Source organism: Panthera tigris, chromosome F3, assembly GCF_018350195.1.
Source record: "Panthera tigris isolate Pti1 chromosome F3, P.tigris_Pti1_mat1.1, whole genome shotgun sequence".
Lineage (NCBI taxonomy): Eukaryota > Metazoa > Chordata > Mammalia > Carnivora > Felidae > Panthera > Panthera tigris.
In genome coordinates this window covers 31,596,996-31,611,108 of record NC_056678.1, presented here as the reverse complement: position 1 = coordinate 31,611,108, position 14,113 = coordinate 31,596,996, and the positions used below count along the sequence as shown (strand labels likewise).

At 41.6% G+C, this 14,113-nt stretch overlaps 1 protein-coding gene across 4 annotated transcripts in view; it reads right to left on the bottom strand.

Moving 5' to 3' along the window:
• LPGAT1 (lysophosphatidylglycerol acyltransferase 1) overlaps positions 1–13,080 on the bottom strand; it is a 74,167-nt gene extending 61,087 nt beyond the window's left edge. For 2 of the 4 annotated variants that reach the window (XM_042976564.1, XM_042976567.1), the window contains exons 1-2: positions 13,029–13,080; positions 11,870–12,134 (exon numbers count right to left, since the gene is read on the bottom strand). In XM_042976564.1, the coding sequence (XP_042832498.1) occupies positions 11,870–12,107 (238 nt within the window). In that variant the 5' untranslated portion in view covers positions 12,108–12,134; positions 13,029–13,080. Of the gene's footprint in view, positions 1–4,217; positions 4,934–11,869; positions 12,135–12,265; positions 12,352–13,028 lie in introns of those variants that run through there. The other 2 variants (XM_007096161.3, XM_042976566.1) reach the window with 2 other exon arrangements.
• Positions 13,081–14,113: the final 1,033 nt, after the last annotated feature.

Sequence of the window (14,113 nt, the reverse complement as noted above, 5' to 3'; positions counted from 1 at the left end):
AGATAAATAACCCAACATAAAAATGGGCAAGGGATTTGAATAGACATTTCTCCAAAGATACACAAATGGCTAATGAACAAATGAAAAAATGCTCAACATCATTAGTCATCGGAGAAATGGAAATCTAAATTATAATCACATACACTAGGATGGCCAAATTAAAAGGACAACAAAAGCCCAGAAAATGATAAATATTAGTGAAAATGTGAAGAAATTGGAACTCTTCTACATTGCTGGTGGAAACGTACAAGGGGACAGCTGCTATGGAAAACAATTTGGCAGTTCCTCAAAAAGTTAAACATAGAATTATCATATGACACAGCAATTTGACTTCTAGGTCCAAAAGAATTGAAAACATATGTTCACACAAAAACTTGTACATGAATGTTCATCGCATTATCCACAATAGCTAAAATGTGCACCAACTGATGAATGTATAAACAAATGTAGTCTATCCATACAATGGAGTATTATTCAGCCATACAAAGGAATGAAGTACTGACATGTTACAATATGGATGAACCTTGAAAACATTATGCTAAGTGAAAGAAGCCAGGCACAAAAGACCACATATTATACAATTCCATTTATATGAAACATCCAGAATAGTCAAATCCATAAAGATAGAACACAGATTAATGGTCGCCAGGGCTTGAAGGGAACAGGAAATGGGGAGTGACTGCTAACTGGCTTGGGTTTCTTTTGGGGGTGATGAAATGTTCTGGAATTAGTCAGTGCTGATGGTTGTACAATCTTGTGACTATACTAAAAAGCACTGAATTGTACATTTTAATACAGTGAATTTTATGCTATGTGAATTATACTTCAACTTAAATATATATATTATATATTCTTAACACTAAATCCATACTGATCATAGTTTAGTCCTCTGATGATTCAGAAACATCTTGATGTATTTAACTTTACAGATGTTTTTCCCTTAAAGTGCCAAATAATGCAAGCTTCGAATTAACAGCATATGCAAAACATGTCTTATGTACATGATTCACAATGGTTTCTTAAAGTTTAATGAGTAGAAAAAAAGTTTACAAAAGGTGTTATGCTAGCAAACTTTATCAGATCTATTAAACCCTAAGAAAAAGTATAACCTCATAACTAAAATTTATGCATGCTTTTTACAATACTAGTTTTTAACTATCTTACTATAATTTAGAGATACAGAAATCAACTGGGCTTGCCTTGTTCTTCATATTTCAAAATATGAAAAGCAAAGGGAAGGAATTTTAATAATCTAGATTTTATACGATTATATTCAGAAGACGAAATGAAGGTTCTATTAATTAATGAGTGTACAAATAGTAGGAAACACTTCACTAGCTTAGAAATATAGTACATGAATTGAAAAACCTTGAGGCCACAGTTCTTACTAATGGCACTTCATTTTTTAGTTCCCATCACATGCCTCTGCTACATGAAATCCACAGCCGAGGTCTCTAACAAACTTTCAGTTTTCAATGATAGAACTCATGAGTTTATAGGCACTTGTAAGGCATATACATGCAAAACTATCAAATGCCTACCAGAAAGAGACTAGTAATTGTTATTTGAGGTTCCATTTTGTTTTGTTTTAAATGAACATCATCTATGCCTCTGGGATGTAGGCAGGTAATGTAAATGAGCAAAGCAGGCCCAGAGGAAGACAAGGACGGAGTGGGATATCTCGGGTGCACTAGAGATCCCAGGCCCCATCTAAAGGAGGTGGCCATCACTTAGCTCCAGCAAACTGCTGCCAGACAGGAATGAGGACCCAGCACAGCTGGAATTCCGATTTCCCAAGGAAGTCTTGGTTTTATTTTTTATGTTCTGTGAAATCTCCCTAATTTCAAAATGTTGAGAACTAATTTAAAAAAAGTTGAAATAGTACAAAGGGCCAATAAAGAACATCAGCTATAGAATATGGCCACGAGTTTGTAAACTCTGAAAAGAAACTCTTGAAACTAGTTTATAACAAACTACAAATACACTATAACAGATTTAATATATAATATACTTTACATAACTAATATATATTACACATATGCTCAATATATATAATGCATGTAATATATTCTAAATATACTTACTGAGGTTTGAGGAGCATGAATACAAAAGTTTGTCCATCCTTAAAGTTTTCCAGGTGATCCACAGACCAGACCCTAAAGACTAGTATTAATATTACATTTCATTCATATTCCTTACTGAATTCTTACCAAAGGTAACTCACTCCTTCCATTCATTTTGGTGACTTTTTTTTACTGCAGCCAAGTAGAAATAGAGTGGATGTCTTACCTATACTGACAAGTAGTCCAAGAATCAAAACAGTTTGGGAACCACTAGGAGGGGAAAAATTAGGGAAGCTATTTCTTGATTTTAGACAGACCTTAAAGAAAATTAATTAGGGGAGCACCTAGCTAGCTCGGTCAGAGGGGCATGTGACTCTTGATCTCAGGGTCATAAGTTCGAGCCCCACTTTGGGTGTAGAGATAACTAAAAGAAATAAACGTTTTTTAAAAAAAGAAAATTAAGTGGTAAAACTTGTCTCCAGTTTCTAATAATCAACTAGTAGTACAACAGAATGGTGACAGAGCTATCTGAATTACACATAGTTGAATAAAAATCTTGTGTTGTATTTTCTGATACGAACATGGGGAGTTACAGACAAGAGTCTGAAAAATACACATAGCAACAAGGAAAAAGAGAAAAAAAAACTTTACAAAACTTCTCTTTTAGCAAACCTAGGAAAAAAACAGAAATATAAAAACTCCAAAAATCATGAGATCAGGACTGAGATCAAACAAGACTGACATCAGACAGAATCTGTGATGGGAGTGAAAAGCAGAGACAGAGACAGAGACAGAATATGGCATGTGATGAGGATTGTGGCAGATCTCCAAAAACAACAGCAAAAACGCACTTCCCTAAAGAGAAGGGTTTACATTGGCACACTCAGGCTGTGTCCCTCCATTCACAGCCGCAAAGGAAGGAGTGGGAAGTCCAGAGTTGGTGGCAAAAAGCCACCTAAATTCAGTCTGGTTTGGAGAAAAGCAGAGGACCTGTGGCAACATAGAGAAGCACACCCAGGTGCCATATGTAAAAAAGACTTTCTCTGAGGCAGAAATCTGGAATCTACCTTGGCCCTCCTACCCGGACCTCCTGCAAATAGCTGACTGTGAAGAATCCAACGCATTAAGGTACAAGGAATAAAAAGGTAACTGTCACAGCATTCACTTAGAGATACCGTAAGAAAAATGGTAGAAATGAGCAGCACAATGTACCAAATGTCAAAGAATGCTCACTAGAAAAATATTACACTATATAAGATAAAAATTATAACTAAATATTCTTGTATGAATTTAAGAAAATCAGTGAAGTCACTACCACTATGAAGAAAATCACAAAGCATAAATATAAGAACTCAAGGAAGAAATGTCTAGGCAACAGGAATAGTGAAAGCATGAACTGATAGAACTCAAGAAAGAAACAGAAGAATACACAAAACCGTCACAGAAATGAAGAAGAAACTGAAATGAGAACAAAGAGAGACAGTGCAGAAGACATGGTAAGAGACATTAAAGATAGAAACACACATATGAGGGGCACCTGGGTGGCTCAGTCGCTTAACCATCCAACTTTGGCTCAGGTCATGATCTCAAGGTCTGTGAGTTCGAGCCCTGCATCGGGCTCTGTGCTGACAGCTCAGAGCCTGGAGCCTGCTTCGGACTCTGTGTCTCCCTCTCTCTCTGCACCTCCCCTGCTCACACTCTGTCTCTCTCTCTCTCAAAAAATAGACATTAAAAAATTTTTTTAAAAACTTACACACATTAAAAAGTGTTTAAAACAATTAATGAGAAAATGACAGATTAAAAAGGGAGAGCCAACAAATATAAAATTAGGTCGCCAAAAAAGAAAATCAAAACAAGCAAACTAAATAAATATTTAAAGATATAATTAAAGAAAACTTCCCTAAATAAGAGACTTAAAGCCACATATTAAAAGGGCACAGATGAGCCAGCATATACTATACCAGCATATCTTAGAACAATTACTAAATATTAGACAGAAAGAATCCTTTGAGCAGATAGGCAACAAAGATAAAATCATTAATAATGGAAAAAAACAAGCTGGCTTCACACACCTCCACAGCAACAGTGAATGCCAGAAGACATTTGTATAACACTATATTACTCTAGGAAAAGGTGAGCCAAGGATTTTATTACCTGCCAAGCTGTCCTTCAAGTATAAAGCAACAAAAAAATGAAGTTCTAAACATGTTGCAAGAATAATTCCCACATTGTTCTCATGATCCTTATTGAGAAACCAGTAGTGAATGAACTTCAGCCAACCAAAGAATGGGAAAAATTTCTGCAAAAGTCCTTGGGTTAGCATTATATATGTATTTAACTGAAGAATTAAGACTAAAACAGAGGGAGATAAGGGTGATAAATTTAACATAAATATTATAGGCCTTGACAATGTATAAATGCAAATAACAAAAATTGGGAGCAGGAAGTATAATAAGCTTACTGATTACCTTAACATAATAGCTGGAGTCAACAGATAGTCTTAAAGCTCAAAAATCAAGTACTAGAGGTATACATAATATTATAAATGCAAATACTATTGTGAATAAATGCTACTGAGTATTGACTAAGATTGGGTGATGGAGAAGAGAAAGGGGAAGAGAGAAGATTTAAACAGAATTTTGCCTTTGTTCCTAGAAGAGAACTAAGAGTTACTATCAACAGAGAACTAAGAACATCATATAAAGCAACTAACAAGAGAAAAATACAAACCTTCCTAAATACCACAACAACAAAAGAGCAACAAACAGCGAAAGACCTAAAATTGATATAAAACAGGAAATGGGGCGCCTGGGTGGCTCAGTCAGTTGAGGATCCAACTCTTGATTTCAGCTCAGGTCATGACCCCAGGGCCATGGGATTGAGCCTGCTTAAGACTCTTCCTCTGCTCCTCTCTCTCTCTCTCTCTCACACACACACTCTCTCTCTCTCTCTCTCTCTCTCTCAAATAAAAAAAAAGAAAAACCAACAGAAAACATAAAATAAAATGCCAGAGCCCAAACAAAGCATATCTGACATACAAATAAATATAAATAGATTCAACTCATATTAAAACAAAGAGATTTACAAATTTACTCATAAAGTGAAAACCTAACTCCATGTTGATTACTAGACTACTTCGAAATCAAAGTAATTTTAAAAGTTTGAAAACAAAGAATGGGCAAAGAAATACCAGCCAAACAAACAAAAAGAAAGCAGGAATTGTTTTATCCATCTCTTTTTGACTCAAGAATCTGTGGTCTTAACCATTACAAACTGCAATACTGCTTCGTGTGTTCCTGGGTATGTGTGCATGAATGAGTATACTTTTAAAGAGAACTATCTAAATAAATTACTCAATTGTATATGATCTTTGAAATAAGACTAGATTCCAAACTTAAAGTACTGCCAGACTGCTGAGTTCAAAGCATTTAATACTACTTTTTCATATAAAAATCAAAACATTGCACTGAAAATTCCTTGCCTGGATTTCTGCCCATGATGTTATGGACCTAATATCATGCAGTAACCCTTCACTCTGTTGACAATCTATTGTCAAGCACTCAAAAACAAAAATCCTAATTGAACTGTCGTTCTCTGTAAGGGTAGAGATTTAAAGAAGTGCCATTTCATTAAATTTATAGTATACTACAAATATTTCTATTGAAGCAACAGGTTTTTTTTAACCTCCTGCAGAAATCCATAGCAATGACATTGCTTTCGGGTGTTAAAAGCTGTAGTTTAGTAAAAAGATTTCAAGCCTCAGAAACAAAAGGACATACAGGTAGTAAAGATTAAAAGACTCTAGGAATATTATATAAAGATCAATAATGACTCTACTCGTAGTGACATCAACTCAGTTAGTGCTTAAAGGGAAATAACTGTGACCCTCTGTGTTTGAATTTCCACAACAATAACAAAAGGAAGGTATTATCATTACACCATCCTGCTAAGTACCGACCTGGTAAGACTGTTGTAGGCATTAAATGGCCGAGACGCTCAGGACACCGCTTGGTTTAATGTGTCAATAAATGCTAGCTAGCTAATATGATCATCACAAAGATACAAATTTCAAACTGACACATTATGCAAGTCTTTTAAATCTGATATAATTACTGATTATCCAGTTAACCCCACAGACAAGTACTTCCCTAGTGGAAAAAAAAAAAAGGCATTTAAAGCAGCTCCGTCCCTAAGTTCCCTATTCCCTCTTTGCTACCACCTACCACCTGCATGAGATCAGGAGCCCTTCCTCTTTAATCCCATGGTAAATCTCCACTAGAGCATTATACCAGGATGTTTTCTTTGTTGGTGCACTGTCTTCCCCACCAAGGCTTCTGTGAACTCCTTAAAGTCAGCAACTATGTCTTTTGCATCTCAGCATCTCCAGGGCACCTGTTCCCACATATAATAGAAGCTCAGTAAAGGTGTGTTAAATTAACAAATGTGAGGGGCGCCTGGGTGGCGCAGTCGGTTAAGCGTCCGACTTCAGCCAGGTCACGATCTTGCGGTCTGTGAGTTCGAGCCCCGCGTCAGGCTCTGGGCTGATGGCTCGGAGCCTGGAGCCTGGATCCTGGCTCGGAGCCTGGAGCCTGTTTCCGATTCTGTGTCTCCCTCTCTCTCTGCCCCTCCCCCGTTCATGCTCTGTCTCTCTCTGTCCCAAAAATAAATAAAAAACGTTGAAAAAATAATAATAATAATAAATTAACAAATGTGACAGTGTAAGAGATGGATATATAGATGCATTTATGTACATGTGTGAAAAACATGATCCAGCTCAGGGTTTACATTTTGTGGACTGCAATGTGTTTGCTATCAGAGGTTTCAGGAAGTTAGGGGAAGGAGGTGCAAGAAAAAAGGAATCATTCAAGAAATACTTAAGGGGAACTCTGTGAACTTCTGGCAAGAAACTTTACTCTAGGGTTATAAAGACCACAGCTCTACCTGTAAAGAGTTCACAGCGCTGTGGGCACTGAGCAGGTAAGGATCTCACCCCCACCAGTGAGCAGAGATGTTGAAGTTAAAGCCAGATTAAGCCATGTGACTCCCAACTCTAAACTGCAGGGCTCTTTCCACTAGAACAGTGCCTTTCAAATGTTGAGTGGGCTTATAGTAAAAAATACATCCTGTAGCACTCCCCAGTACAGATACACGTTTCTGATCTTTTTATCTTCATTCTATTCTATTTCACTGTTTTTCAATGTTCAGCCTGACACACTAAATTGGCTTATGACTCAAAGGTGGAAAAATACTGCTCTAGGAGATATATTTTTAATCTCTAGAGTTTTGATGTCAGATAGAATTCCTAATAGTTTTTCTCACACAATGAATGTGTATCCCAGCAAAAAAGGTAAAACACTATCAAATAATCAAATAACCCACAAGGACTAATGGAGTCATGCCAGCTGTCACTTGGGGAATGGGGGGAAGCTAAACCTAATCTCCATCCGCTTTCCCTAAAGCCACAAATACCCAATCTGAGGAAAAGAGTGTTTTCTGGGCAGAAACAAACTGGTGGCAAGCCTCCTGACACCCCAGCTCCCTTCCGCCAGACTATGGCCCAAAGACAATTATTCTATATAGAAATTCTGGGGGCACCTGGGTGGCTCAGTCGGTTAAGTGGCCGACTTTGGCTCAGGTCATGATCTCGTGGTCTGTGAGTTCGAGCCCTGCGTTGGGCTCTGTGCTGACAGCTCAGAGCCTGGAGCCTGTTTCAGATTCTGTGTCTCCCTCTCTCTGCCCCTCCCCCATTCATGCTCTGTCTCTCCCTGTCTCAAAAATAAATACACGTTAAAAAAAAATTTTAGAAATTCTGGAGCTTCCACTTACAATGAATATTTTTTAAATGATTTTGTATAAGAGACTTTGAAGGTGTTTGGATGGGGAACAATAAATTTATTAAAATAAGTGAATGGGGAGTGCCTGTGTGGCTCAGGTGGGCTCTTGACCTTGGCTCAGTTCATGATCTCATAGTTCATGAGATCGAGCCCTTTGGGCTCTGCACTGACAGTGTGGAGCCTGCTTGGGATTCTTTCTCTCTCTCTTTCTCTGTCCCTCCCCCACTCTCTCTCTCTCTCAAAAATAAATAAATAAACATTTAAAATAAATAAAGTGAACAAAAATTGAACTATTTTAAACACATTTTATGTAAAAAAAAAATCTCTCTGAAATTTGCCATGCTTCACTTAAATTGGGAGGAGGGAAGTGATTTATCCCAGATCTGAATAAAATATACAGAAGATCATTAGTTAAGCTAGTACCTCTTCTTGTTTGCTCTCAAAATATTAGGTCAAAGACAGTATACAACTTTTCCTCAACATGAGATGTTTGTACAGCATTTCCCATGAAAGGAAATGTGGTAACAACTACATCACTACCTAGTAGCAAGCTAGGGATGAACAAACTCCAATGTCCTCAGAGTTCTTTCAACAAATGTGTTCTCCTGGGGGTGCCTAGATGGCTGTCAGTTGAGCACCTGACTCTTGATTTCTGCTCAGGTCATGATCTCACAGTTCATGAGTTCGAGCCCTACATCAGGCTTCCCACTGACAGCGCGGAGCCTGCTTGGGATTCTCTCTCTCCATCTCTCTCTGTCCTTCCTCCATTCTCTATCTCTCTCAAAAATAAATAAATAAACTTAAAAAAAAAAAAAAAAAGAAATGTGTTCCCCTGGAAAGTCACAAACAGGCAGAAAGACCAGAGAATCTCTTTCTCCATGTTCTGGGTCCACAGGCAGTACTCCAGCTCTAAAAACACAAACTAAGTATAAGAATGTTCATTCAAGTTCTTTGACTGGCCTTGCCATTCACCATCCAAGAAGCAAGTCTGAGTTTAAAGCAGTAATTTTTGTGACATTTGCCTCAAATTAAAAGACAATTTTAGGGCACTTGGGTGGCTCAGTCAATTGAGCCTCTGAATCTTGGTTTCGGCTCAGGTCATGGTCTCAGCATCGTGAGATCAAGCCCCAAGCCCCACATCGGGCTCCACTCTGGGTGTTGGGCCTGCTTGAGGTTCTCTCTCAAAAAAATAAAATAAATTAAAAAAAAATTAAAACACAATTTTATAAGACTTTAACAAATCCTCCCTATCATCCCCAAAGAAATCTGGTTAGAACTATGTTCAGAAAAATATTCTTTTTATAAAGACAAAATGCATTTTTCCTAAGAAAAAGGAAAAAGCCATACTTACTATTTATCAGATCTATCCAATGGAACTTTCTCTGGGGATGGAAGTGTTCTGTGTCTGTGCTCTCCAATACAGTAGCCACCACCCACCTAATATAGAACACTTGAAAGGTGATTGATGTGACTGGGAAAGTGTATTTTAAGTTTTTTTTTTCATTTTAATTAATTTAAATTTAAATAGCTGCATTCGCCCAAGTACCTACCTTTGGGGTAGCATAGGTTAGATAATCAACAAAAGCAGCAGAGAACTCACTTGTCTTAGACTCAATGTCACAATTTGAAAAAATGATATTATACACAAATATTCAATCTCCAACTTCCCAATTAACATTTCATTACTTAATATTTAAGTTGTCCTCAGAAGTGTTTTTCAACAAAGTTTGGCGATTTCTATTCTGAAATATGAACATTTTAGATCTGCCGAGCAGAATCCCTTTGGCAGCGTTCAATTTTCTGTCTGTGAAACTTAAGCACAGGGAAAGGAAAAAACTGAATCCCACCTTCCTCTTGATACAAAGGGAAGAAATGGAATACATAATCCAGACAAAGGCTAATGTAACCTCTTTCATGGGTACATCTGCTCACCAATCCCCTGCTTATGTAGCTTTAGACCCAGCTGTGGCTTTCCACAAAAGTCATTTCTACATTTGTTTGACCTCTTGATTGTGTTTCCTTATGATCAAACCCTCTCAAAGCATTCTACCTATTGGAAAACCATTTAAAATATAAACACAAAAATATTCTATATTTAAATGGTTAGAATGCAGTAGCCTGAAGAGAACAGATGCTTCAGAGAGACTAAAATATGCAGATCATGCCAGGACCACTTTCCAAGCAGGTGGCAAAAGAAGCTGCGCAGTTCCACAGTCAGCAAGGGAGAGACACCACAAGAAAATATCCTCAGAAATGCCTTGCAGCCATGCTGTGGCCAAAGGTTAACTCACTTTAACTTCAAGCAGCATCACTGCACTCACTACAATCTCAAGGTCAACGCCAATTTTTTTTCAGCTTCTCATCATGCTAACCCTTATACACAAACAAACCACACACACGGGCACAAACATTTCACTAATTTCATTGGGTTTAAGTAGAATGAACTTCTAGAACTCTAATCTATGAGTTGACTTAAAACTGGCCAGCAAGTATACAATACAAAGAGCAAAGTCACGAGTACCACATATCATATTTGTGGAAGCTTAAAACTACACAGAACAAAGCAATTCTAAGACAGCAGTACTTCAGATAAGAATTCAGCACCATAGTTGAGAACTTCATTTTTTCCCCCTCTACCACTACTACTGCTACCACAAGGTCCTAAAAGAGGACTAGAAGCTCACCTACTGTACCCAAAGGGCACGGGATCTCAGCAAGACCCGTGACAGGGAAGCAATGCACACACTATCCCAGGAGCTTTGGGTCTTGCAGAATAATAAATAGCATTGCCAAAAGGAAAAAAGACTTCATCTGGGGCAACTGAGAGCACTCTGACCTAGCAAGAGTCTGTTGGACTCCATAAAAGCTATGTGTTGTCGGTCCTTTTTTTATGTATATGGATAAAATCTACAGATGCAGCCTGGGCAGGAAAGAAGGAGACAGAGAATTTAAAACGGGGAACTGCCATGCTGTGTGACCCCGAGAGTACCCTCATACCCTCCTCACTTTTCCAAGCTGTGAACTACAGACTCCACTGACCACAGCATCTGCAGCATGATCTCTAAGGAAACTATCAATTATAAAATCCTATGATAACAGCCTCAATGTCTAAGACAAGTGCTAGAAACCTCAATGCTTTTTTTTTCATCTTCGTAATTCTTAGGGGGAAAAAGTCAAATGAACATAATAAACAAAGAATTTTCACATCAGAGGCCCAAGTTCTCAAAGCACATAAGGCTTATAAAGAGAAAATAAAAATAAACACTACTTCTCATTTAGTTCTTTAAAAGTCCACTTCAGAACAGCATTAATCTGGCTCCCCAAAATGCAATTTAACGGCAGAAATATAAATCTACTTAAAGACACTCAGAACATAAATTAGTTTGGCATAGATAAAACTTAATTCTTATATTTAATATTCTAATACACATGTATGAGATTAAAATATAGATTCTAGTAAACAAAAGAAACATACATCACAGAAAGAAAGCCATGTTTTGCTTGACTCAAAATGTGAACACAATACTACATTAAATGAAAAAACTTATTAAACTATCTTAGCACAAATATGGCCCAGTCCTTTTTCTAAATTCCTAATGTGTTTATGGGCTAAATATGTGATCTCATTTTATAAGCCCTCAAGTCCTATATAACCCACTCCTATTCCTCTAGGTGAGCCTTGGCAGACCAGTTTGAATCAATGTCAATCACATTAAAAACATACTATTCAAGGAATTTATCAGGATGTAACTATGAAATTATACATCTGAAAATATCATCGTTCCTAAATTGGGATTCTGAAGAAAAAAAAAAAAAACTCAATAGAATTGTTTTCTATGTATTTTTTTAATAGCCAAAGCATCAAGGCGTCTTCAACCCCAAATGTAATATATATTTAATCATGGCTCCTGACTTAGGCATAACATTATAAATTGTTTCATACGCGTTAAACAAAAGTGCTCACACTCTTACCTGTATATCCAGCATACCATCCCCAAGAAGCCACCATTCCTAAAAGCCATTTATACATGAATCCTTCAATATACCAGAACCGCTTACTGTCCAGCAGTCGAAGGGGCTGAAGTACAATTACATAGCAGAGGTAGGATAAAAGAGCAACCAGGTTGTTGGCGACCATGAAGGCAAACCTCAACAGGGCTTTCACCAAGATCCAGCCCAGCCACGGAGCTTCTTCCAAAGTCACAGCCATTCTCACATGGGCGTCCGTCCTGTCTTTCTGAGGTGAAAGAAAAATTCATTTAAAAAGGAAAATGGATCATACACATCCAAATAGTCACTAACACAGAAATCGCCTCCAGCACAAAAACACGAGAAAAATCGAGGGTCTAAGCTTTCGCGGTGTAGTACCTCGGTGATCTCTCCGGGAAATTCCAGAGGGGGACAGAGAGCGAGGGAGGAGGAGCCGCACAAGGTCAAGGGAGCTGTTCACGGAGGCACAGAGTATGTCATAATATATTTAGCAAACGATAATATTATCCCCACTAACTAATCAGTGGCCGTCCCCGCACCGCGCCTCACTGCAGTCTGCTGTCTGGACTTTGGGGAAGAAAAACAGACCCACTTGCTTCAGACCCCCCTCAGGATTTCCAAACTGACGACACGAGTGAAAGGAGGCTGTTGCAGGGACCCGATCCCCTTTCCCAGCTAGGAGAACCTGGGTACCCGAACCACTACCATTCCTGCACATCGATCGTGCCTTAGAACGGTCTCTCGCCTTAGCAAAACGAGTTACGCTAACAATGTTCATTTGCGGCAAAGGGGTTTTTGTTTAACCTTTGACTCGGGGTGAAAAAAAGGAGAAGGGTCTAGAAAAGAGGGCAGGGAGGTGAGAGGAAGAAAGTGGGGGCTAAGACAGCGAAAGGAGGAAGGACGGGAGTAGGGGGAGGGGAGCAAAAGCCAGAAGGAGGTGAAGGCACGGGGGGCACAGATGAGAATGAAGTCCCGGACCGGAGGGCAGGCAAGCCAGGGATGATGTTAGAAGCGCGGAGGAAGAGGGGACGGCAGCGCTCGGGAGGGGGTGGGGGTGGGGGGGGGCGGGGGGCGCCCGCAGCGGTTTCCGCGGCTGGGGTTGGGGTCGCGGCGGCGAGGGCGGCTCGCGCGCCGGGCTCACCTCGGCTGGCGCGGACGGCAGGCGGTGGAGCGCGGGGGCGAGCGGGGCCGGGGGCCGGCGGCCCGGGGCGCGGTGCTGCGCGGCGGCGGCGGCGGCGGCGGCGGGTGTCCCCGGCCGAGGGGTCGCGGTCATGGACGCGGCGGCGGCTGAGGCGCGGCGCGAGCGGGCGCGCGGGCACCCTATAACCCTCGCGGCTGCCTGCGGACAGAGGGACGGCGGGGACTCAGGGGCCGGACCTGTCACCGGGGCGGGTCCGGGGAGGCGGGCGGATGCCCCGCGCCCCCGCCTCCTCCTCGGGGCCTACCGCGCCCTCGTCCCTCATGCCGCCGCCGCCGCCTCCTCCCCGGACCGCACGACGACGACACCCCTTCCCCGCCCCCTCCGCGCCGTTCCGGGCCCGGCGCCGCCGCAGCCCCGGGCCTGCGCCCGCCGAGCCGGAGGTTACCTCGGGCGGGCCGGGCCCCGGCCCGGGCTGCGGGAGCCAGAGGAGCCGGAAGAATGCATGGCCGGCGGCGGGGCCGGCGGAAGGAGGCGGCGGCGGGGCCCGGCCCCGCTCCGGCTGCGGCGCGGCCCGCGCCCGGTCCCCGCGGCGCTGAGACTCGCTCCCCGGGGCCCGGCCGCGTTCGCCGGGGTGGCGGGGAGGGGCGGCGGGGAGGAAGCGGCGGGAGCCGAGACTTCGGCAGAGCCGCCCCCAGAGCGCCCTCTAATGAAGGCTCGGCAGCCGCCGCCCGCGTCCCCGATCCCGCTGGTCCTCGGGTCCCGGCCCTTGGGGCTGCCTGGTCCCTAGGCCGGCGGGACCTCGCCGAGCCCCGTTCCCAGGAGGAGGGCGGCTGAGAACGGTCTGGTAAGGAGCAGCTGTCCTTACACCACACGAGGAGTGCCGCGGTCCGATCGAGAGCCGCCTTTCAGACCACACGGCCGGTTCTCATTGTTAGCGCTCTCCCGCGTCGGACCAACCCATTACTGCCCAAACTGGGAAGCTGTCTCCTGGGAGGCTGGATGCCCTCTTTCCTTTCCTAATAAAACCCAGTTGCTCTCACGGCTTCTCTTCTGAACCTCCCCAGAGTATAAAGGTCTAGAGTTTA